We start from the raw sequence: 26968 nt of genomic DNA on the forward strand, positions 1-26968 counted from the left end.
CGGGAGAAATATCAATAACCTCAGATATGCAGATGACACCAACCTTATGGCAGAAAGTGAAGAGGAACTAAAAAGCCTCTTGATGAAAGTAAAAGAGGAGAGTGAAAAAGGTGGCTTAAAGCTCAACATTCAGAAAACTAAGATCATGGCATATGGTCCCAGCACTTTATGGGAAATAGATGGGGAAACAGTGGAAACAGTGTCAGACTTTATTTTTTGGGCTCCAAAATCACTGCAGATGGTGACTGCAGCCATGAAATTAAAAGACGCTTACTCCTTGGAAGGGAAGTTATGACCAACCTAGACAGCATATTCAAAAGCAGAGACATTAGTCTGCCAACAAAGGTCCATCTAGTCAAGGGTATGGTTTTTCCAGTGGTCATGTATGGATGTGAGAGTTGGACTGTGAAGAAAGCTGAGTGCCAAAGAATTGCTGCTTTTGAACTGTGGTGTTGGAGAAGACTCTTGAGAGTCCCTTGGACTGCAAGGAGTTCCAATCAGTCCATTCTAAAGGAGACCAGCCCTGGGTGTTCTTTGGATGCTGAAGCTGAAACTCCAGTACTTTGGCCACCTCATGCAAAGAGTTGACTCACTGGAAAATACTCTTATGCTGGGAGGGATTAGGGGCAGGAGGAAAAGGGGACAACAGACGATGAGATGGTTGGATGGCATCACCGACTTGATGGACGTGAGTTTGAGTGAAGTCCCTAAGAGTCGGACACGACTGAGCGACTGAACTGAACTGAACTGATGGCTGTTTTTAAGTCCTAATGGCAGAGCTGGAGAGTTGTGACAGAGACCATCTAGCCTCAAACATTTAAAACAGTTATTATCTGGCCTTTCAAGAAAAGTTTTGCTCAGTCCTGCTCTCGATAAAGACTTTACTACCAAGGTAAAACTATAAAATTAACAAAACACAATATATCAGAGTATCTTTTGACCTTAGTGTGGGGGAGAACATAAATAAAATTATGAATTATAAACCACAGGCAAAAAACTCTTTAAGCTGGTTACACAGAATAAGAATTTCTACTCAATGAACAGTATCATGGATGAAGGCACTGCTAAAAGACAAAGAAGTTATTTGAGAAGTACAAAACCAACAAGACACCAATGTATCTAAGAAACATCTATCATTTAATAAGAACAAGGACCCCAAAAGAAAAGCACAGAATTAAAAGTAGCAATTTGCAGGGAAAAAAAACTAAATATATAATAAGAATAGAAAGAGATGTTCAAATACATTAGTAATCAGAGAAATGCAAATCAAACCAACAAAGAGATGTCACTACTTTAGCCCTCAGACTTGCTAAAATTAGACAGCAACACAATGCCAAGCAATGGCATTATATAGAAACCCATTTCCTCCCAATTCTGGTATTAACTATCAGTACTAACTAAAATGAAAATTCACCCTATCCTGGAAATAAACATCTAAGAGGTAGTAAAATATAATAGTTACGTATCTACATTCAGTCAGTCATCATTTTGCTGAATGGAATATATAGCTGTGACTGTGCTAGCGCTCACAAAATGCATTTAAGAAAATAAATGCAGGTAAATATTCACATTGGATAGTCTTCTTAATTCAAGTGTTTGCAGGTCAGAAAATTAGCCAGAAGAAATTTGTATGTTTCATTGTCAACCTGGATACAAGTTTTTACTCGAAATTGTGTCACACATATTTGTGATAGTCACTCAGTCATGTCCAACTCTTTGTGACCCCATGGAGTGTAGCCCATGGGCTCTTCTATCCATGGAATTCTCCAGGCAAATACTGGAGTGGGCTGCCATTCCCTTCTCCAGGGGCTCTTCCCAACCCAGGGATCAAACCCCAGTCTCCTGCATTGCAGGCAAATTCTTTACAGTTTGAACCACCAAGGGAGCCCAGACATATTTGTAAGGAATTTTAAATATAACAGTTTCTAAAATCATTAGTTTGTTTTATTCTTGACTGAGTTGAAAGTAATACATACACCCATCATTAGAGATAAACAGAAGTAGAATAATGTTCTCTTTAAACTTTATGTATACCAATAAACACACGTGTAATACACACACTATTTTCAGCTTCTGAACAAGCTGTTCCTTCGTCCTTCCGCCTCTGCTCACGGTTCCACAGTTACAGCAGTGGCCACATCAAAAACATGAGCTGTCCCTTTCCAGGCTTCTTTGTACGTCTCCACAGTGAGCAACGACTAATCTGGACTCTCCACTTTGTCACAGTCCTTATAGCAACTCTTCCATCTCACTGCCACAGCCTACTTCAGATCCAGCCTCAAATTCAGACCAAAAGTTAAAGCCTCGGCTCTTTTTCTCCCTCTCTGCCCGCCCCCTCTTCCCTCCTCCACTTTCTTCTTCCTGTCCTCTGTGCCTCCTCCTTCACTATGTCCATCTATCCAACCAGTATTTCCTGAGTATCTGTTACATTCCGGGTGCTGTTTTATTGCTGGAGATTCAGCAGTGATGAAGACAGGCAAGGCCCCTGCTCTCTCAGAGTTTCCTTTTGGTTCTTCCTTCACATATATTTATTCTACATTCAGCCACAAAACAAATTTCCTAGTGAACTGCTCTGCCCCTTTCCAATTCCTTTCTAAAATATCTACTTGCTTTCCATGGCCTGCAGAATAAAGTCCAAATTCTGGCTGACCTTCCAGGATCTTTGAGGATCTGGCTTGTCCCAGCTGAATTTCCCATTACTCCACTCTGTACACTTGGTGCTTCAGCTAAACCTGATTACTTGTTTTAAACCCTATGGCAAAGGGAATGAAGTAGTATATGAGAAAGTTACAGGTGAATACAGCAACAACAACAACAAAAAAACCTAACACAAGATGACACATAAGAATAGTAAATGAAGAAAGGAAGAGAAAATAGACTGCTCACAGCTTACCACAGCTGTGCCCAGGGCAGACCCAGAGCCCCGGGGACAGGGCTATATTCTCAGGCAAGGCACGCTGATCACTCCGGGGAAACGTGACTGTGCCACAAGAGGAGGGAGGCCATAGAGCTATGGTAGGAACAGATTTCCTCTCATCTCTGAGCTAAGGAGGGTCTTGCACACATCCAGTGGTGGCAGGCAGCTGCCCTGGCCTCACGGAAGCAGGCCAGGTGACCAGCAACAGAAGTGCTACTGTTTGCAGGCGGTGATGAGACCACGGCAGCAGACAGCAGCACCAGTGTCAAGCAGAACCACTCGAAGGAAGCAGCTGAGGCCCTCCAGGCTCAACAGGACACATCAAAGTCCCGGTTTAACTAGCACAGCAGAACCTAAGGCTGGAGCTGGGGCCTCAATGCTGTGGTAAGAGGTGAAGGTCAGAGGGCATGAACCTAGGGCCTGCAGGACACACACATGAGGCAGGGAAGTAGAAAACCTCCAGACAACTGGAGGACAGTGTAAAGTGGCTAATAGTTTCTAGTAGGCCAGGGGAGATTTATGTCGTAACAACTTGTGTTTAAGAAGGAAGTGCACGATTATAGTCAGTTAATCTATGACAAAGGAGGCAAGAATATAAAATGGAGAAGAGACAGTCTCTTCAATAAGTGGTTCTGGGAAAATTGAGAAGCTACATATAAAAGAATGAAATTAGAACCTTCTCTAAAATCACAAACAAAAATAAACTAAAAATGGACTGAAGACCTAAATGTAACACTGGATACTATAAAATGCCTAGAGGAAAACATAGGCAGGACATTCTTTGAAATAAATTGCAGCAATCTTTTTTTCGATCCATCTCCCAGAGAAATGGAAGCAAAAGCAAAAATAAACAAATGGCACCTAATTAAACTTAAAAGCTTTTTGCATAGCAAAGGAAATACAAACAAAATGAAAAATACAACCTATGGACCAGGAAAAAATATTTGCTAATGATGGGACCAATATTTGCTAACAATTTCCAAAATATACAAGCTGCTCATAAAGCTCAATATTAAAAAAAAAACAAAAACAAAAAAACCCAACAACCCTATCAATAAATGGGCAAAAGACCTAAATGGATATTTTTCCAAAGACGACATACAGATGGCCAACAGGCACATGAAAACATGCTCAACATCACTAATTATTAGAGAAATGCAAATCAAAACTACAATAAGATATCACTTCACACCAGTCAGAATGGTCATTATTACAAAGTCTATAAATAATAAATGCTCGAGAGAGTGGAGAAAAGGGAACCCTCCTACACTGTTGGGAATATAAACTGGGACAGCCACTATGGAGAACAGCATAGGTTCTTTAAAAAACTAAAAATACAGCTAGTGTGTGTGTGTGTGTGTGTGTGTGTGTGTGTGTGTGTGTGTGTGTTAATTGCTCAGCTGTGTCTGACTCTACAACCCCATGGACTGTGGCCTGCCAGGTTCCTCTGTCCATGGAATTCTCCAGAATTCTGGATTCTGGGGAATAATGGAATACTGGAGGGGATTCCCTTCCCCAGGGGATCTTCCTGACCCAGTAATCGAACCCAGGTCTCCCACACTGCAGACAGATTCTTAACCATCTGAGCCACAGGGAGGCCCCACATGATTCAGCAATTCTATTCCTGGTTATATAACTGGAGAAAACTCTAATTAAAAAAAGATGCATGTACCCCAATGTTCATCACAGCACTGTTTAAAATAGCCAAGACATGGAAGCAATGTAAATGTTCACTGATAGACGAATGGATCAAGATATGGTAGACACACCCAGTGGGGTATTATTCAGCAATTAAAACAGGATGAAATAATGCCTCTGCAGCAGCACGGATGGACCCAGGGGTCAGCGCACCGAGTGAAGTCAGAAGACAGATGCCACATACCGTCACTTGGGTGTGGGATCTAAAGTATGGTGCAAATCAACGTTATTTACAAAACAGAGACATACTCACAGACACAGAAAGCAAAGTGGTATTTACCAAATCGGAGAGCAGAGGGAAGGATAAACCTGGAATTAACAGATACAGACTACTATAGAAAAAACAGGTAACAAGGACCTACTGTGCAGCACTAGAACTATATTTAATATCTTGTTAACAACCTATAAAAAAAAATCCCACGGACAAAGGAGCCTGGCAGGCTATAGCCCATAGGGTCACCAAGAGTTGGACATGACTGAGTGACTAAGCACGCACACGCCCACACACATGCGCGCACACATGCACACACAGAATAACCTATAATGAAAAAGCCCCAAACTTACGTGCATATAAAATGACATTCTTAAAACAGCATCTACTTACTAGTGATCATCGCTCCAGTCACGGAAGCCAGAAATCCGATGCTGACGGCGATGACGGAGATGACTCTCCCTTGCCGATGCCTCTGCAGCATCACGAACATCAGCACTCCGGCAGCACCATGGACGAACAGAGAGGAGAAGAGGGCCCAGAGGAAGATCCAGTACCACATCTCTGAAAGGGAAAGCAAGGCGTTGAAAACTGTGCTGGAAAACCTCTTGGAAAAATCCAGTGTAACAAAGCGTGAGCACTCATGGTCTGGATGATCATGGTCTGGTTAGAGATCGTAGATACAAACATGCCCAGTACAATACTTGATACATAGTAGTATGAAATTTTAACAATTATCATCATTACTACTGCTTGATGGGGAAATCAACCTCCATGACTTCACCAGGTCAAAGCCACACTCCAATTTCCTCTAAATGTCCCCATGACACAGCTATGCTCTATTATTTTCTCTGATACACCCTCTTGTTTGCAAATCTCCTGGAATAAATTATATAAGTTAATTAATTGCTGTCTGATATATAACTGTCTACACTAAGTGTCCAAACCTTAAAAAAAAAAAACTACCCCTTAATTCAAATAATTCCAGAAGTGAGTCAATGATTTTTGTCTTTTACAATTTTAAGAAGTTCAGGTCCTTTCCCTCTTGGCTCTCGACTTTGTATACTGAAGAACTGTCAGAATCTTTTAAGTTCTTTGTCTCAGGTCATATACTAGCCCTTACCCAGAACTCATCAATGTGGTCTCAACTGCTTTCACTGAAGTCGGCTACAGACAGCCAACGGGCATGCCCTCCGCTCTCTCTCTAGCACCCACTCCCTTTCTTTCTGGCCACCTGCCCCTCCATCAGTGCACACGGTTCCTGCAGAGGCTGCCTGTCCTCCACCAACTCCGTCCCCCTGACTGTGCCTGCGTGGAGGAACATCTGGACAGGCCACTGATCCAAACTGGGTCCATCAGTCCCTTCCCCTGGGAACTCTGAACTGGGACCAAAACCGAGCACCTCAGTCTTTATCCTTCAGGCTGAACCTGAAGGGCTCAGGCTTTGTGAACAGTCATCTCATCATCACTTGATCAAACCCATGATAACAGGATAAAAGAAAAACAGAAGCATCAAAGGCAAGGGACAACCAAATCCCTTATTCCAGTGCTACATTCAGCCCTGCCATGTTAAAACCCTTAGATTCAACATGATAAAATCTCCTTGTAATGCAATCCTTTTAAATTGGCCCATGTAAGGTTTCTGTTATTTATAGCTGAAAGAACTGACTCCAAAATATTTAGATGTCACCTTCAGGATCAGCCTTGGTATGCAAACATTCTGTAGTGCAAAATGTCTCATCTGCTATTTGAGCTATCTGTTCACTCTCTATCAAGTGAAAAAGAAGGGCAATAAAACAGTCATGAATAAAGAGAACAAAAATGGATTAACTGAAACTTATTTACTCAAACATCAGTGGAGTACAGATATACACTGCTGGTGGGAATGTAAAACAGGGCATCAGCTATGGAAAACAGTGTGGTAGCTCCTCCAAAACTAAAATCAAAATGACCACTTGATCCAGCAATTCCATTTCTGGGTATATATCCAGAAGAATCAAAGCAAGATCATGAAGAGACAGCTGCACAACTATGATTACAGTAACAGTATTCGCCATTGCCACGAGGGGAAGCGACTCAAGTGCTCATCCATGGGTGAGTTAATAAACAATAAGGTTTATATGTCAATGGAATATTGTTCATTGGGAGAACATTCTGCCACATGCTACAGCATGCATGAATCTTCTGGACATTACGCTAAGTAAAATAAACCAGGCCCAAGAGGACAAATACTGGTAAATTCCACTTCTATGAGGTATCTAAAGTAGTCAAGTGAACAGAAACAAAAAACAGGGTGGTGGCTGCCAGGGACTTGGGGCAGAGGAAACGTGGGACTTCTTGTCTTAAAATGGGTACAAACACCGAGGATCTTTGCAGCGGTGGAGTTGTTCTGTATTTTGATTGTGGTGGTACACACATATACAAATGGTAAAACTGAAAAGAAATGAATATAAACACACCCATGAGTACAGGTGTACAAGTAACACCTGTGAAATCTGAAAAAGGCTGGTGGACTGTGTCAAGGTCAACATCCTTGTTTTGGTATTACACACTGGTTTTTCCAAGATGTTCCCACTGGGGAACTGGGGTACAGCTCAGTTGGTAAGGAATCTTCTGCAGTGCAGGAGATCCCAGTTCAATTTCTGGGTCAGAAAGATCTGCTGGAGAAAGGATAGGCTACCCACCCCAGTATTCTTGGGCTTCCCCTGTGGCTCAGCTGGTAAAGAATCCGCCTGCAATTCAGGAGACCCCAGTTCAATTTCTGGGTTGGGAAAATCCACTGGAGAAGGGACAAACTACCCACTCCAGTATTCTTGGGCTTCCCCTGGGGCTCAACTGGTAAAGAATCTGCCTGCAATACGGGAGACCTGGGCTTGATCCCTGGGTTGGGAAGGTCCCCTGGAGAAGGAAATGACTACCCACTCCAGTATTCTGGCTTGGAGAATTCCATGGACTGTATAGCAGCTTTCACTTTCACTTTCACTTTTCAGCTGGGGTAAAAGCCACTTGGGTTCTCTCTGTACTATTTCTCACAGCTGCATGGGAATCTACAATTACCTCCAAATTAAAGGCGGAATTTTTAAAAGGGAGGATATATAGCAAACAGATTTTATTTTAAAAAAAAAATCAGTTTCACCCTGCCAAATTCGTAAGAACTGACACTTAAAATGGACTGATAATTTCAAGGAAGAGAAATCTGATAAATCTCTGTGTTAAAGAATGCTTCTCTATGGCAGAAGAGCGAGACGCTCGTGATTAAGGAAAACAGACAAAGCTTGCCTTTCAGAGGCTTCTCTCTCTTAGCTTTCAGGGAAACAATGCTTTCATGCTGTCTTTCCCAAACAAATAGCTTCAAATGCATTAAAGACAAAAGCGCTTATCTTGCCCAGATGATATTTGTATTTTAAAAGATCTAACTTTTCAGAGTGAATCTAACAAAGAATATAAGAGAACAAAAATTCTCTAAGGGAGCTTTGAGACGAGGAAAGGCTCTGTGGCAGGTGCCCGCTCTTAATAAGAGGAGTCAGGCATCAGTCATTTGCCTTGAGCCCCAAGCCTGCTTCTTACCAGAGTGAGCCCCCAGAGCACTTTTCCTTCTTGTCCTTGTCATGCAGGTGGGGTGAAAATTTCGTGACCATGTGTAACACTATGAACAGGAATTATTGGACATTATTAAGTAATGTTGTCTGCCTACTGACTATACAGCTATTGACCTCAACAATAAATTTGCCTAGTAATTAGGAAAAGTAAGTTTTTAAGTCTAATGTCTTATAAAATCCCTAGATATCAAAGAATGATATAACCAAAAGGCAGAATCTCAAACAGTCCTGTAAGGATCAGTCCAGGATTATCCCTCAAGCAGACTGAGCACAAACTACCCAAACGCAAATTTATTTTTATGTTTCTTTTTTTTTTAATCACACTATTTATCACAGAAAAAAAAAAACCTGAATGCTGCTCAGAATATCTAGAATTAATTTAGGTTGCATGTTGTTACTACTATTTTTTTTTATAATTTTACTTTTAAACTTTACATAATTGTATTAGTTTTGCCAAATATCAAAATGAATCCACCACAGGTATACATGTGTTCCCCATCCTGAACCCTCCTCCCTCCTCCCTCCCCATACCATCCCTCTGGGTCGTCCCAGTGCACTAGCCCCAAGCATCCAGTATCGTGCATCGAACCTGGACTGGCATCTCGTTTCATACATGATATTTTACATGTTTCAATGCCATTCTCCCAAATCTTCCCACCCTCTCCCTCTCCCTCAGAGTCCATAAGACTGTTCTATACATCAGTGTCTCTTTTGCTGTCTTGTATACAGGGTTATTGTTACCATCTTTCTAAATTCCATATATATGCATTAGTATACTGTATTAGTGTTTTTCCTTCTGGCTTACTTCACTCTGTATAATAGGCTCCAGTTTCATCCACCTCATTAGAACTGATTCAAATGTATTCTTTTTAATGGCTGAGTAATACTCCATTGTGTATATGTACCACAGCTTTCTTATCCATTCATCTGCTGATGGACATCTAGGTTGCTTCCATGTCCTGGCTATTATAAACAGTGCTGCGATGAACACTGGGGTACACGTGTCTCTTTCCCTTCTGGTTTCCTCAGTGTGTATGCCCAGCAGTGGGATTGCTGGATCATAAGGCAGTTCTATTTCCAGTTTTTTAAGGAATCTCCACACTGTTCTCCATAGTGGCTGTACTAGTTTGCATTCCCACCAACAGGGTAAGAGGGTTCCCTTTTCTCCACACCCTCTCCAGCATTTATTATTTGTAGACTTTTGGATCGCAGCCATTCTGACTGGTGTGAAATGGTACCTCATAGTGGTTTTGATTTGCACTTCTCTGATAATGAGTGATGTTGTTACTACGATTTTAAATTACCTGATAGATCAATACCAACCACCCCATCAGTGAACAGGGAGGGCCTCTGAAGACCTGGATAAACAAGTCTAAGGCGACTCACTTCTGCAAACGCAGGACACCTGGAGAACTACCTGCAGGCCCCTAAGAGCAGAGCACAGACAGACGCCCCAGAGCCCCAGAGCAGGAAGAGGTGCTGAGACCAGGAGAGGACGGGGACCACCTGTTCTCAACTGCTGTGCACGGCACGGCTCACACGAATAACCCAGAGGCCCAGGCTGCTCTCCCCACTCATACCCCGCCTAACCTGCGCTTCCAGCAACTGACAACAAGGAAAGGAGGGAGCCAGAGGGAGGCTTCTCTGGTGCTAAACAAAATACAAAACAAAAAGTCAAAAAACACACTCTACAAAACAGAAGTATGCCACCCCTTCAATCCCTGCCTCGATAAAGGGAATGAGAGCAGAGTCGTGTAGTTCTGTCATCTAGAGAGAGTTTAGCTGCTCTGGGGGTAATTCTTGTGAGCAGCCTGGGTTGAGAAGCACTGGCCCCACAGAGCATCTTCTCCTTTGATGAATTCTAGAATGAAAAACTGTTTTTAAAAGACAGTGTATCTGCAGTAAAACAGTGTGCGTGTGTGTTTACCTTCAGTGGGATCAGAGGCAGGGGAGCTGTGATCTGCTCCAGCGTGTATGTGTGTGTTCGTTCTTGTCATGTGTGTGTGTTCACTCTTGTTGCGTGTGTGTTCATTCTTGCCGTGTGTGTGTGTGTGTGTGTGTGTGTGTTTACCTTCAGTGGGATCAGAAGCAGGGGAGCTGTGATCTGTTTCAGCCTTCAAGCAATACTAGAAATAGCCTCACTCCCAGTCTGTATCTCCCATCAGCCCTGGTTGCCAAGTCACTAGAAATTATCTTCTGTGCTTTTGTTTTTAATCCTTGGACAAAATTATTTCTGGGAAATGAATTTCTCTAGAGTATATTTAACCAAGTAAAAACAATTCAAAGAATGGTACATATTGTATGACCCTGTATTTGTTAAAAATAATAGGTACAGAGAAATACAGAAAATAATGGCTATCTTCTAAGAATAAGAGAGGATATGCATGATGTTATTTTACTCTTCACTGGTTATGTTTTAGCAACCAGCCTGAAGTTCTGTTTGTTTTACTGCAGATATACTGTCTTTTAAAAATAGTTTTTCATTCTAGAATTCATCAGAGATGCTCTGTGAGGCCAGTGCTTCTCAATCCAGGCTGCTCACAAGAATTACCCACAGATAGCTAAAACTATCTATAGACGGGGACCTGAACAACTCTGTTTTCATTGCCTTTATCAATCATGACATGCAATAAAGACAGAAATCACTGCTCTAGGCTAAGGTTACACATGAGGTACCTATAAAAAAAATCCCAAAGCCATAAAAACAACAAAACGTATCTTACTAGACAAACACTAAATATAATCTTTAATCCTCTACAGTGGATCTAACCCTTCTAACAAAAATCATACTGAACACTTACATGTACTCAACATACTCTAAGCCTCGAGGTGACTATAATACACCAGTAAGACTAAACTTGGGGGCTGCTCATAGTTTCTCTCTTCTTAACAGAAATGGTCCTCACTGTATGTTTAACTGATCTGTGTCCAAACTGAGTTATCTCAAGCTTCCATCAAATCTAAGGGGTGGCAACTGTCCCCCTTAGTTTCTGACATGAGACCTCTCTGTCGTGGGGGTGTGTCCCACATTGGCGGCTCATTAAATTTCAGGGAGATGATGCCTTTATAATCTGAGAAAGTCACCTAGAGCAGGGATTGGCAGAGTATGATTCACGAGTCCTAGCAACCACCTGACTATGGGGCACATATTACCACAGGGACAAACAACCAGAGGAAGAAATATCAATCAAGAAAGATCCCAAGAGAATCTGTTACCACCTGAATTGTTAATAAACAGGACTGAACCACTGAACTGAATGATAAAACATACTGGAGACAGACGAGGGTAGGGGGTGGAGAACAGCTCATGGTTCTCAGGCCTGGCTGGTTCTCAGGCCCGGCAACCTCTGGGTTGGCTACTGCCAAGAAATACTGAGAGAAGATGCTCCGGATTACAACGTGGGCTGGGGCCAGGGTGGCTTTTGTGGGGGAGGGGAGGCTGCTTATAGACCCTGAAGATATAGACTTCATTCCAAAGGCTGAAGGTAATAAGGAGCCAATGAAAGACTTTAAACAAGGAAGTGATACAATCACATTTATCTTTTAAAACAAATTAATTATCCTGGCAGATATGGGAAAGGGGGACTAGATGGAGATGAGAGAATATCAGAACGTTTCAAGAATCCAAAGAGAAACTGAGGCCTGGACTTAGGCAATGGCCAGAGGGTTGAAAAGAATGTGAAGTGTCTGGACTGGCTGACAGCCTGGATGATGGAGGAGATGCGATGTCTGGCTTCCCTGACTCCTGCTACGGACATAGCTGAATAGAGCACAGGCCATCAGGTATGGAAACACGGGAAATATATTTGGTACCTCTGCCGTATACTCAAATGTTGGTGAGCAGCGAACAGTAAAGAAGCTAAAGCCAAGAAAATGTCAAGTAGAAAAATGTGAAGAACTAACCCTATACATTTATATTATGGGACATGTTTTTAAAAAAGAGTAAATCTCAAATTTTTAGTATCTCTAATCTTCCTGTGTGACTTGTCAAATTTTAAATCTATGATTACTAAAACAATTCTGTTATTAGATACAAGTTTGAATCAAATTTACTATAAGGAATGTCATTGTTACCCTAACAATGAGAAGAAGATAAACTACAAACTCACAGTTTTTAAGCCTACCAGTCAGGTGACCCTGCAAGATAACGCAGTAACATGAATTCCAAAGAGGGACCCTCCAAGGAAAGGGTCTCCTGTGGCAAAGCACAGGAGCAACAAATGGGTACCATGTGCGTGGGAAAGAAGAGCAGCTGAAACTGCAACTGCAAGTTGAAGGCCAGGTGTGCAGTTAACCTGTCAGCCTGGAGTAAGTGACACAGGAAAGCTCAGGGTCACCTGCAAGCTCTTTCCACGGGTTGCTACTGAGCATTCCCTAGAAATACAGGGTCTCAGGCAGGAGACTGAAGAGAGCTTGACACCAAGTAACGAGCAACAAGGCTGTGACTGGGGGCAGGCAAGTGTGTGGGAAAGTGTCTTCCAGGCAGGCCTGCAGAGATGGCTAAAAGCTGACAACACAGCACGAACACTGTAATGACCCTGCAGCACTGGCCCGCACCCCAAGTACCATGTACAACATCACCTTCTAGAGAATTTGAAGCCTAACCAGTAGCAAGAAAGCTCAAACACCGATCACTCCTGAGTAAATTAAATGAACCTGAACCCTACCCGTCTAGCAGAGGCGGCCCATTTCCAGGCACAAATATTATTTACCTCAGTCACTACTGTTATACATGTGAAGGCCTGAATTCAATAAAAAGTATAAGACACTCTCAAAAATAAGAAAAACAATTCATCATCAAAAAATAAACTGATCAGACTCAGATGAGCCAGATTTTAAAACAAGCAGACAGGGACTTTACCTATAACCAACATGTCCAAGTCAGTCATGGAAAAGGTCAGCAACTCACATGAACAGATGGGGATGGTTCAGCAGAGAGACAGAAAGTCCAAGAAAAAGTCAAATGAATATCCTCAAGAAAAAAAAAATCCTCAACAAAACAAAAAACAAAAAAAAACACATGATATCAAAGATGAAGACTTCCTTCAGTGGGCTCACCAGTAAACTCGACACTGAAGAACAGGTGAGCTTATCACAGCAGCGCTATTTACAAGGGTCAAGACATGGAAGCAACCTAAGTTTCAATTCATGGATGAATGGATAAAAAAGATGAAGTATATATACACAATGGAATATTACTCACCCATAAAAAGAATGAAATAATGTTAGGGCTCATCATATTAAGGGAACTAAGTCAGACAGAGAAAGACAAATATCATATGATATTGCTTATATACGGAATCTAAAAAAAAAAAAATGATACCAATGAGCTTATTTACAAAACAGAAACAGACTCATAGATACAGAAAGCAAATTTACGGTTACCAAAAGGAAAGAGGGGGAGGGATAAATTAGGAGTCTGGGATTAAATATATATACACTACTATATACAAAACTGATAACCAACAAGGACCTACTATATAACACAGGGATGTACTCGTTATCTTATAATACCTTATAACGGAAAAGAATCTAAAAAACAATGTATTTATATATGTATAACTGAATCCTTTTGCTGTAAACCTGAAGCTGACACAACACTGTAAATCAACTGTATTTCAATAAAAAATGTAAAAAATAAACTATCAGTGAACGTAAAGGTTGGCCAACAGAAATTACTCAAATTGAAATACAATGAGAAAAAGGTAGGAGGAGGAGGGAAAAGAGGAACCATACAAGAGCTATGCAACAATTCAAATGGTTTAACGTACATGTAACTGGAGACCCAGATAGAGAAGGAAGAGATCATGCAGAAGAAAAATATTTAAATAAATACTGGCTGAAAAGCCTGAAAATGATAAAAGATATCAAACCACAAATCTAACACTCCCAGAGAATCCCAAGCAAGATAAAGATCACCCAAAAGAAGTAAAAAACAATAAAGCAAAAATAAACCACACAAGCATCATACCAAGATATACCACCGTAACACGACCTAAAACCAAAGATAAAGGGAAATACTGAAGAAGAAATAAGGGAAAAAAGAAAGAGAGGAAAGAGACGTATTACTGAGGGACAAAGATTAAAAAGTACCACAAGCTTCTCATCAGAAACCATCAAATCAGAAGACAAACTAGAGTAACACTTTAAAAGACTAAAAGGGGAAAAAAAAAGAAAAAAAAAACAAACTGCAAAGCCAGGACCTATATTCAAGAGAAATAATTTTCAAAACTGAAGGTGAAATGAAGTTTTTTTCCAGAAAAAAACAAAACAAAACTGGGAGAATTAACTGCCAGCAGATTTGTGCTACGTGGCATATTAAAGGAAGCTCTTCAGACAGCAGGGCAACATGAAATGAGAACCCAAGTCTCCACAAAGCAATGAGCAACAAAGAAAGTTAAAATATATTGTTTCTAATTTTTAATCACTCTAATATTTTAACTGGATTTAAAAATAAGCTGCTGCATTTGTTCACTTGAAGCCTCATTTAATGCAGGAAAAGTTAAAGCTATGATAGATATTTAATAGCTGTCTGCTTCTACTTCTTAAAAAGGGGCAAACACATTAGTTTGAAATTTTAGTTGTGACACCTTCACGAGCTACTTTACTATACTGCCTCTCTCAGAGCTTATCACAATACTGTTTATTACCTACTTAAACTAAATTACCCTTTTATCGACTAATTATATAATTTTAAACTGTAAATTACAGTACTCATCATTGAACAGAAAAAAGAAAATTCTTAGAAAAACAAGTTATAAATTTAAAACAGAATATCATTTTTTACTTTAAAAAATCAGTTTAAGGCTATTTAAAATAGTTCCAAAATAGCACGATCTTCCTAAAAAATGCCATTCAATTTGCCCTTTTCATAACTGATTAGTTACATAGTTATAAATGTATAGGCTTAAATGTCAAAATCTGAGTCTATTATGAAATTAGAACAATATACAATAGTTTGCATTGTTATTATTTATACACCTTTAAGCATCTTAAATTATACATCCTACCAAAAAAAATTTTCAGTAACACGAATTTGTTTGAATCAGTCACTGAACTAAAAAAAAACATCTTTTCAGGGATTGATAAAATGTTTTACAACTTCATGATACAGTATTTCCAAGGGATATTTGCACTGAAGACTGAAATAGGAACTCTGCCGGGAGCCGGCGAGAGACATTCCGCTCGTGACAAAGGTCATGAAGGAGGAGGCTCGGCATACGCAAAGGCGGGATCGAGCCTCAGGAGTCTCCCCGGATATTCTCGAGTATCTTCCCCCAAAAAACCAGAGTCTGCCTACTTTATTGCTTTGTGCTCTCACCTCTGACTTTACTGGGGGCTGTCCCCTACCACCATCTCTCTCTCTCTGTCAAAGAGTTAACTTACAGCTCCAATTAATAAAGTTCCTGGGCAATTAGGAGTGTTTAAATCCAAACCCCTCAGATGGCTCTCTAACTCGCCTGACAAGTTTACCCGGACTCCTGCAGCTATGCATACGATTGTTTACAGTCTCCCAGCCTTCAGAGGCATGGGAAGCTTAAGATATTCAAATAGCTTAGAGCCTCTCAGAGAGTTAGAAACTGTCAGAATAAGACTAGTAAGGGATTTATTTCATTGATGAGTCAATGCTTGCTGCCAAGTTTTCACATCCCCTGAATTGTATCCTTGAATATGTATTAATTAATAGTTGGTATGTAGAAAAAATAAGTAGTGGCCTTGGTGTTAGTAACTTTAGACCCTTAAGGTAATAAATTCTTTCCTTTGTTGTAAACCCATTACACATCCACCCTATAGGAATGCAATTTTATCTTTGGAAGATGGCGCCAAACCTTAAAATAATTACTCTTAGAGAAAGTAAGTCTTTGTTGATAAGTCCTTGTCAAGAGTCATAAAATGTTAGTAGGCCTTCTGGCCAGAAGATGATGTAAATCACCTAAACCATTTGTATACGATAAATTTGCAGGAAAGAAACCCTGGTTTTTGATAAGAATCAAAGACTGCTGACTTTGCATCCCCTATTATCCTCTATGTGTAACTTAGGGTATAAAAGCCCCTGTTAAAAATAAAGCTATGGGCCTTGCTCACCAACGCTTGGTCTCCCCATGTCATTCTTTCTTTTCACATTCTGGCTGAAGTCTCCATCTGGAGCGTGGATATCCTCTGCGACCACTTATTTGCCTGGGCTTCTAAGACCCACTCGAGAAGGTGTCTAAGGTGGGGCACCTTCCGCTATTCGAGAGGGCGCCTGCGGCCTCCGTGGTCAGAGCTAACCTGGTGTCACGGGTTATATTGATTTTCCGCGTAAACCAAGCTACTCAGCCTCTTTTCTCCACTGAATTTTCCTACTGAGCTATCCTCATTCTATTACTCTTTATATCTCTAATTACCATTTGAATAGGTCGCCGACGCCGTCTCCCCTTCGAATACCCTGGATCAGCCGGGGCTGGTCCCCGGCAGAACTCTTCACATCAATGAGCATATCTTATAATGAAACTCTCAATGTAACAAATTTCTAAAGTTAAATCTAAATAGGAGTCCAAATGAAGGACAGATCAGAAGATATTAATGAAAGCACAATGGGGAAAACAAATGCACAGGCTGGTAAGAACAGTCATACCTTTGATAGGATGACAGTAATCCTGAGGAAGCAGTTATTGCCCCACTGAGGTTAAAAAACAAACAAAAACAGATAATCTCAGAACTGGAAGGGATCTTCAGATACTGAATCCAGAGTTTGCTAAATCAAGTTTTAAGAAAGCCCAATTCTAAAAACTAATTATTAAATGGTGTTAAGAGCACAAAGGTTTTTCTAGGTCTTAAACTCTTGCCTAGAAAATCCCATGGGAGTAGGAGCCTGGTGGGCTGCAGTCCATGGGGTCGCTAAGAGTCGGACACAACTGAGCGACTTCACTTTCACTTTTCACGTTCATGCATTGGAGAAGGAAATGGCAACCCACTCCAGTGTTCTTGCCTGGAGAATCCCAGGGGCGGTGAGGCCTGGTGGGCTGCCGTCTATGGGGTCGCACAGAGTCAGACACGACTGAAGTGACTTAGCAGTAAACCTCACAGGTAAAGAATGTGCCTGCAATGAAGGAGATGTGGGTCTGATCCCTGGGTCGGGAAGATCCCCTGGAGAAGGAAATAAGCGCCCACTCCAGTATTCTTGCTGAGCAATCCAAGGCATTGAGGACTGAGCAACTAAAACAAAAACAAAACAAACCTCACTCTACAAATTAGCAATATTAAAGGTCTGAAGCCCCACTTCAAAAAGAAAGCTTAAAGATAAAAAGACAAATTTATATGCAAATGGGTAAATGTTTTCCTTAACTCAAAATAAAAGTCTCTCAACTTTTTTCTTAACTCATTAATATTTTTAGATCATTTTTCCTTTAACATCAACATGAAGAGTGTTGTCATTGGATTGTCTTATAAATGAGGAAACAGAGGCCTGGTTAAATATGTGGTTTTTCAAGTATAAGAGCAAATTAACAGCATTCAAGGATAAAACTCAGTTTATTGACTCATAAACTCAAGGATCCTATCACTTCTTTAGACTCTTCATTTGGATACAAAAGTCTAGCAGGATCCAATTTATCCCAGTAGGGGGCAAGTTCTGATACCTGCACATCATGTTAAGTATTTACATAAACATTGTTAATGTTTAGTTCTCCCATATATAAACTTCAGATTAAATATAACTTCAGATTAAATATAACTAAAGTGCTTAGGATTTCTTTTAAAATACCATTTAATAAGAATTTTTCTCTGTTGCTAGTAACTCATAAATAAAACATTTTTTTAAGATAAATTCTAATATTATCCTCTGGGTTTTCCTGGTGGCTCAGATGGTAAAGAATCCACCTGCAATGCGGGAGACCTGAGTTCAACCCCTGGGTTGGGAAGATCCCCTGGAGGAGGGCATGGCAACCCACTCCAGTATTCTTGCCTGGAGAATCCCCTTGGAAAGAGGAGCCCGGCAGGCTACAGTCCATGGTGTCGCAAAATGTCGGACACAACTGAGTGACTAAACACACAATATTATCCTCTAATGTTAAAAGGCAGTCACTTTTTAAAAAACTGGGTTATAGCATCCTCCTGGAAATGAGTCACTTATGTTGAAATTTTAATAAATCTTTAGCTATACTACAACACTCCATATTTAGACTGAATTATATATCAGAAGACAGTTACAAATATCACAAAAAAGCTTAATTTTTAAAAAGTTGGTGTTCCCAATCTTTGAGCTCTCAATACTAAAATCACCTTAGAAAGTGGAGTCACTCAATCATGTCTGACTCTTTGCGACCCCACGGATTGTAGCCTACCAGGCTCCCCCGTCCATGGGATTCTCCAGGCAAGACCACTTGAATGGGCTGCCATTTCCTTCTCCAGGGGATCTTCCCAACCCAGGGATCGAACCCGGGTCTCCCGCATTGCAGACAGGTGCTTTACCATCTGAACCACCAGGGAAGCCCCCAAAAAATCACCTTAAGAGCTAGTTAAAAATGTATCTTCCTAGACCATGTTCTCAAGGGTCCTAATTCCATAGCTGTGGACTGGGGCTGTGGACTGTACCCTTAACCAGCCCAAAGTTATTATGACATGTAGCAAGATTTAGAAACCATGCTGGATTACAGCCATCCATGGAAGGGGACGGGACAGGGAGAGAATTTTAAAATGAAAATTGACTAGCTACACATAATACCCAAGAGTAATATTATACTTTTAAATTTAATCAAAACCAAGTAGTATCCTGAACCATCCTAAAAGCAGGCAACATCCTCTCCTCCATCTCCATCATCCCTTAAACACGTTCTTTCTCTGCTCTCTACCTCTTCTGTTGTCTTCCAAGTCCCATTATTTGGTTCTCCCTGAACTCTACAAACCACTAGAGTACTATTAACCTGAAGGTTAGTTAGCATTTCTACACTATGAACCCCTTATGGATGACTGACATTTTCATTTTTGTTTATCAGTGTTTACCACAGAGACTGGCAAATCACTCAAGATCAAGAAATACCCAACAAGATTGACCCTTGAAAATGCTAGATGCTGCTTTTTAGTATAAATCCTCTACATACATTTAATGAAACAATACATTATATGGCCACTTTGATTATAGGAAGTGAAATGCATGCAGAATGTTTTGCACAGGACCTGACATGTAGTCGGTGTTCAGTAAACAGAGCCCCATTAGGATTGTTCGTCTGATTCTAAGGTAAGTTCAGTGTTCTGTGTTCTCTGGGCTCTCCTCTTACCTCTGACCATTCTGAATACCAGTTTCCTTCCCTGATTCCAATTCCTCTTCCCCATCTCTGCCTCATCCTTCCTCTTCTGCTTAGGATTCCTTTCTACAGGAAAAATATCTCCAGCTACTCCAAGTCCTCTTTGTGAATTATCTTACCGTTCTGGTCATTCCTTCCAATCACTAAGCAAGAAAAGAGAAATGCATTTATATTCTGATAGTTAACTATTCAAGAATCAAACTTACAGCCTACACAGTCTCAAGACTCATCTGGAAATTGCTTTAGTTTTAAGAAATTATCATCTGGACCTTGGACGTGGTATTGCCAGAAGATACAGATGCACGATTCAAAGATAATGAGGTGGGAATTAAGAAAGTAAGAACCTGAAGATGACAATTCTAAGTTTTGAAAAATGATAGTGACTTCATTCTTGATCAAGATACACAGCTAGGTCTTCCAAATGACAAAACCCTATAAAGTAAAAGTCACTTATTAATTGGCTCAGCACCACAAAAGAGTAAGGGATTGTTCATGTTTTCAGAAAAAGTGAATTTGGGGATTTGGCATAAATATTGAAAAGTAGCACACTGTCTTTAAGACTACATGTACTTTGAAACATGTGTATTACCATCCGTGAGACAGATCAGCAGTGCAAGTTCAGTGCATGAAACAGGGCACTCAGGGCTGGTGCACTGGGACTACCCTGAGGGAGGGGACAGGGAGGGAGGAGGGGGGGTTCAGGATCAGGGACACATGTACACCGGTGGCTGACTCATGCCATTCATGTATGGCAAAACCCACTACAGTACTGTAAAGTAAAGTAATTAGCCTCCAATTAAAATAATTAGTTAAAAAAAAGACTACAGTTTCAAAACATATCTGTAAGTGGACATCTGAAATAATTTTACCTACATAAACTCACCGCCTGTAATAGATCATTTGGGAATGGGACATTAGAATACAGGGTAACACTGGGAGAAGCAAACCTGTTTGGGAGCACCACCAAAGAAAGGTTCTGGCTACACGAGCCTGAGGGGTGTTGCTGTTCAGTCATCGAGTCCTGTCCAATTCTTTGTGGCTCCCTTGAACTGTAGTGCCCACCAGGCTCCTCTGTTCATTGGATCTCCTAGGCAACAATACTGGAGTGGGTTGCCATTTCCTGCTCCAGGGGATCTTCTCGACTCAGGGATCGAAGCCCCGGTCTCCTGCTTGGCAGGCAGATTGCCACTGAGCCACCTGGGAAGCCCAGTATGAGATGTGAACAATTACAAATATGCACAGCACATACCCAGTTGTTTTCCCTCTTTTTTTCTGATAATCCGATTAACGCTAAGGTGGCTTAGCAACTACAAAGTCTAAAGGGGGACTATAATAGTGTGTATGTATACAGTGAACATAAGCACACATATATTTTATAAACACACATACAGACCTCTGACCTTCATTCCAGTTTGAATTCCCAGTCTCCCGGTGTTTGTATCAATAGAGGAGAGAGCACCAGCTCCCACATTTGCTGCTGACACTGAGAGAGGGGGGCAGCCTACCTTCGCTTTTTTTCCTAGGGACCAATTATTCCTTTCCCAACACCAGCTGGGCTATGTTTATCCAGGGGTCTAAGGATCCTGCCTCCTTTTAAGGAACAAAATTCTTCTCTAAACTCTTAGCAACCAAGCTTGGGTGGGAACACAAGGTTGCGAGCCAGTGTAAGCTGAAGAAAATAAACGTAAAGCAAAAGAATACATTTCACTGTAGACCATTTTTTAAAAGTCAGGTTAACCACAAAACTGAAAGAATATATACATACTGACTCTAATTTTAAGTTGTGGCAAGGAGGAGGGCTTTAGGACATATTCAGAGAAAGAAAAAATAATTGAGAAGGAAGGAAACCACGTCTCTCTCTACTTGAGTGAGCTGAATAAGCATATAACCTACATACAGTTAACAAACAATTTGGGAATCCTGAGAATCACACATACTGGGAAGTGACAAACACAGAAGAGAACCCTGGCAACAGTTGCTAACTGACAAAGATGGGGTCTCAAGGGGTTAATCTCCATACGGAATCCCCATACTACTGTCTTCCTGAAAGGAGAAAAACACAGACAGAAACTGGTATAATTTCTAAAAGTAGATATATAATACATATGGGTCACTAACTTTTACAGAGACTATGGCAACTTTACATTTTAGAAAGATTATTACTATTATTATCACTAGTCAATATCTTACAATGTCCAGTATCTTTTATTTCTGGAAAAAATTAGTTCCATTCACCCATTCTTGGGCTCATTTGGGGTGAACACTTACACAGCAACTTTCACTTGCCTTAAGATTTATCATCTGTCAGACCTGCCTGAGTTAAGAACTGATGTGGAATAAAAGCAAAAGGCACAGAACTGAGAGTCAGTGAACATCAGTTCTAGTCCTGGCCCTGTCATTAGATGACCGTTTGATCCCAGCAGTGTGTATTTCAGTAATTCTAAAATGAAGTAACCAAACTTTATAACTTCTATCTCTAAAATGTTAAGCTAGTTCTAATTTCTAGTTCCTATCACTTTTTAAACATGTATTTCTATCAAAGCAATACATTCACAAGACTAGTTTCTAAAAGTTGGTCTTTAGATCTAAAATCTACATCAGCCTGGTTCTACACTATGCTCCTTTCTAGTTTCATTTCCAAGTTTATGATGATGACAAAAATGCCTTCTGACTTAATATGAGTCATCACAATCTGAAAAAGTACCAGTTTTCACTTATGAGCTACCTGATCCAAGCAAGGCACTCTACGCTTCAATGTCTGAATCTATAAAAGAAGGACAAACACTAACCTCTCTCAAAATGGTTGAAAAGATGAAATAAAACATATGAAAGAATAGCAACTAGCACCAAAAATAGCATTTGTATGTATTAAAGGTATGACAATAATCTCTATAAATTGCTTAAACAACTTATGTCCTCCTTAAAAGCACATTCACTCCAACAGATGTAGCTGAAAAATAAGGCAACCAGAATGTTTTAATCATGCATCTGTGATGTATTGTTTTAAAAGCTCAAAATACATGCATTGGGCATATACTATGTGCCAGATATAACATGCTAGGATTCCAGAATTCTATAATTACAACAAGGACCCAACCTTCAGAAAGCTCACAGTCTCAAAGACACGAATAAAACAGCAAATGTAACTGAAAACCATAACAACAAAAGCATGTACAAAGAGCAGAAGTAGCAGGATGAAGCGAGTAATTCATCTTGTTTGAGGAGGACAGAGAAGTAGCTAAAGCAGCTTGGAAAGGGAGAAGGAGTGGTTCTGCAGGCAGAGGCCGGGGCTTCAGACCCACTTAACCATTTCGAGCTATATGACGTGGGTCAACTTAATTTCCCTCCCTGAACTTCTTTGTAAATATACTGTATTCTGATGATTAGAAGTAATTATTTGTAAAGTGCCTGATACATAGCAGGCATTCAAGAAACAGGAGTTATCTTGTTTCACAAGTCGGGTTTGACTACTTCTTTTTAATAGACTGAGTTCTAAATGGCACTGCAGGTAACATCTCTTAACTCAAGCTGCGTATGGAATCAGGAAGGTCACCAGCATGGAGAAGGCCATAAGGAACCACATCAGAGTGTCACCACCTGCAGAGTCCGTTTTTTAGCAGTGATGCCGTTCCTAACATGCGCTACATTCACCTGGTGGTGAAGCCTATTTCTAATCTGTTTTCTCCATTTTCATAGAATTTTGCATACTCGAGATTGTATTTATTTCCTAGAACAGGTTCCCATGCTCCTCAGTCCCACCTGAGTCCTGGTTTTGGATATTCAGCATATCCCATATCCTTTATAAAATGGCAAAGTCCAATGAGAGACTGATGATTATTAAGATTACCTAAGGAGATAATTAGAGCTAACCCTGGATTGAGACTACTATTGTTAACCTAATGGTTGACCTATGGGAACTAAGCCACTGTAATGATTCAGAATCTTAAAAGTAAGTATTTCAAAATATTGTTAACTCTGGCCAGGAGGTTAAGTTACATTTACTCTATGGTTCCCGAAGTTACTTTTCTCTAAATATCCACTGATGAGCGAAGACAGTCATTAACAGATATAAATACGTATACTCAAATCCTTGTTTTTCATTTTACAATATTTGAAATATTAACAGTGAATAAATCCAAGGAAAGCCCTAAGTAAGATAAAGCAGTCTATCTCAAAATTCAACTGAATTATAAAATGGTTTTTATATCAATTTAGGTTTTTCAGAAATAAAAACATGTTCCTGACCTGCGACCATCATGTAAGATGGGTGTGCTTCGAGTTAAATAACCACAGATTAAAAGCAAGTGAATCAATCCAGAACTGATGTTCATTTTATAGTTTTCACATGCAAGATACCCAGCGCCTTTAAAGTCAGCCCTCAATTTTTCTCTATGAATATCTGAATTCCATATATGCCAGATTTTATAACATCCTGTATCCTATCAAGACAGGTTACATTTATAAAATAGTCGTCATCCTCTTAACCAGTTTAACATAATGCATTTTGAAACACTAATGCTCTATCAAAATTAGCTGTCTTATACAAGAATTAAATCCTGGGTATGTCTGTAAGATTTTTCACTGAGAAGCAGGCACTGAGGGGTCATCAAACCGCAACTGAAAGCACTTTCTTGTAAACACTTGTCTTTAGAGGGTATGTTTTAAATTCAGGGTATAAGACAAGCATTTCTATAGTAACCAAGCCAGAAGTTTCTTCACAAAGCAGACCTACAAATTCGATTTTTAAAGTCTGAGTATTATGGCTCACTTTTACAACCAGAAATTGATGTTAATTATTATAACATTTTAAGTCCCATTCCCTCCTGATAGCCTTGACTTGTGAAGGGAAATACACAAAATTATCAAATGTCACAGGGGCAGCAGCTTATGGGCAGAGGGAAAAAGACAAAAGGAGATAGAAGAGGGAGAAGATATACGATAAAAGCAAAAAGTGCTTAGAACGCGCTAGACCTTGGTCCAGCCCGTGACCTAATATAATCTACTCAAGGAGTCATTTATATCGCCAAAAAAAAATTAACTGAAGCAAACTGATCAATCCGAGCAGGCAATTTAAGTCCTGCATTCGACTTGAGATTTGCTAGAAAGCGCTAAATCAGAAAAAGATCCCAAGAGCAAGAAGCGCGTGTGTGTGCGTGTGTGTATGCAGGTGGGGAAGTGTGTGTGTGCGCGCGTGTGTATGTATGCAGGTGAGGGGGGGCATAAATAAAGGCTAAGTGTACCAAGACTCGGCGCTAAAGCAGTGCTGCGCGTACTACGGAGGCAGGGCGGGAGGGAGCGAGGCGGGGGTCGTGGACTGTCCGCAGCCACTCTGGAGCCCGGGGGCGCGGGGCGCTAGGGGGGCCGGAGTCGGCACCCCAGAACGGGCACAGACCGGCTCCCATGCCCATCCTCCACGCCGGGACCGGGGGCCGCGAGCTCCGGAGCCAGGGCGGCGCGGAGATCCCAGAGGCGAGGGGCGGCGCCGCGTCCCGCTCCCCACCGGGCGCATCAATTACCCGTGAGGTTCCTCAGCACCGTCCCGTGGGCCCAGAGGCTCAGGACCTGCTGCACCGATAGGTTGATCATGGAGGCGTCGCCCCCCTCCGCCTTCATCTTCCCCGGGGGGCGCCCGCCGCCCTCTCCTCGGGCTCCGGGGGCGGCGGCGGGTGCGCGGCTCCTCCAGGCCGCCGCCAACGCCGCCGCCGCCGGGGGAGGCTTCGGGGCGCTGGGCTGGTCGCTGCTGCCGCCGCCGGGCCTCCGCCGGGGGGCCGATCAGCGCGTCTCCCAGGCAGCCCCCTCCCCGCCGGGGAGACATTGAGGACGGCCGGCCGGCGAGGGGCGGGGGCCGGGCGCTCTCCCCGCGCGGCCCGCGAGCGAGGAGGACTCGGGGCGCTGTGGAGGCCGCGGCCTGTCAGGGGCCGCGCGGCGAGCGTGAGGAGGCCGAGGTCACGCCGCGAGGGCCGGGGTGACGGGCAGCCGGCAGGTGCAGCCCCCGACGGGGCCCAGGCATCACCGCGCGAGGACGACGAAAGCCGAGACGCGGACGAGCCGGCGGCGGCGGCGGCCGCGGCCCCTCCTGCCGCCCGCCTGCCCACCCTCCTGCCGCCGACACTCGAGGACCCGCCCCCTCCACCCGCGGCCGCCGGCGGGCCGCTCGTGCGCGCGCACACGAGCCCCCTCGCCGCCCGCCCGCCCCGCCCTCGCCGCAGCCACCGCGCATGCTCACTCCCGCGACCCGCCGCCCTCCGACAGCCGGCCGGCCCCGAAGCCCTCCTCCTCCTCCTCCTCCCCCCGCCCCCTTCAACTTCTCGCGCGCGCGAGCTCGGGTGGCTCGCGGGGCCGAGCGTAGGCCCCGCAGTGGGGCGGGGGGAAGCGCGGTCTACGTCACTAGCGCCACCGCCGGCACTCGCTACTGATTGGACGCTCCGAGGGAACCGCCTCCACACCCTCCCTCCCTCCCTCCGCCTCCCGCCCCGCCCTCCAGCCGCGGGCGCGCGCCCTGGGAGAATCCCCCGCCCCGCGGTACCCGGACCGCTAGGCCTGGGGCTGCGGCTCGGACCCAATGCGGCGGGGAGCTCAGTGTCCAGGTCCCACAGGTGGATTCAGTGACTGTTCACATCTTTGGTTTCGAATGAAATGCTTTGAATAAAAAGGTTTGAGTACAACTTTTTTTTTTTAAGTGTAAATACCTCAAAAGATTTGAAATATATGTCAGTTTGCGAGTTTGTTTGTTTGTTTGTTTGTTTTTTTGAGAGCATCAGATGACCTGCAAGGAGTGCAGAATATATTTGAAGGCCATTGAAACAGACCCACTTAACGATTCATCCAGTGGATTCTTCCTGCAGGAAGACCCTGGGCCTCGCGTGGTTCTCCCCATCTGAAATCACCGACGGTGCCCGGGGCTGGGCAGGTGTCCCAAGAAGGGGGCTAGCTGTTTTTTCCGTGACAATACTCTTTGTATGTAAATTGTAGACGTCTCTATTATTTCCACCCCCTTCCCCATCCAGGACTTAAACTAGATCTCGCTTTCTATGATTAGCTGCCTATCTTCATGTCCATGGCAGGCCAAGGAACTGTCTAAAGTTCAGCTACAACAAACTAAACTCCTCCTTCAAGTTTGAAACCTCTTATCTTGAAAACTATTAAGTTTGGGTAATAAAAACATATGCACTAGGCAGCTGCCCCTCCACATCCTTTTGCGAAAGAAAATCTGCCAAGGACACCAAAGCTCTTGCTGTAGCTAAATCATGAAGTATGT

At 42.3% G+C, this 26968-nt stretch overlaps 1 protein-coding gene across 3 annotated transcripts in view; it reads right to left on the reverse strand.

Moving 5' to 3' along the window:
• Positions 1-25792, reverse strand: part of TMEM170B (transmembrane protein 170B) — a 211123-nt gene extending 185331 nt beyond the window's left edge. Inside the window, exons 1-2 of one of the 3 annotated variants that reach the window (XM_070778398.1) lie at positions 25227-25791; positions 5220-5390 (exon numbers count right to left, since the gene is read on the reverse strand). In XM_070778398.1, the coding sequence (XP_070634499.1) occupies positions 5220-5390; positions 25227-25323 (268 nt within the window). In that variant the 5' untranslated portion in view covers positions 25324-25791. Of the gene's footprint in view, positions 1-5219; positions 5391-25226 lie in introns of all 3 variants that reach the window. The other 2 variants (XM_070778397.1, XM_070778396.1) reach the window with 2 other exon arrangements.
• Between the last annotated feature and the right edge of the window lie 1176 nt (positions 25793-26968).

This window comes from Bos indicus, chromosome 23, assembly GCF_029378745.1.
Source record: "Bos indicus isolate NIAB-ARS_2022 breed Sahiwal x Tharparkar chromosome 23, NIAB-ARS_B.indTharparkar_mat_pri_1.0, whole genome shotgun sequence".
Classification (NCBI taxonomy): domain Eukaryota; kingdom Metazoa; phylum Chordata; class Mammalia; order Artiodactyla; family Bovidae; genus Bos; species Bos indicus.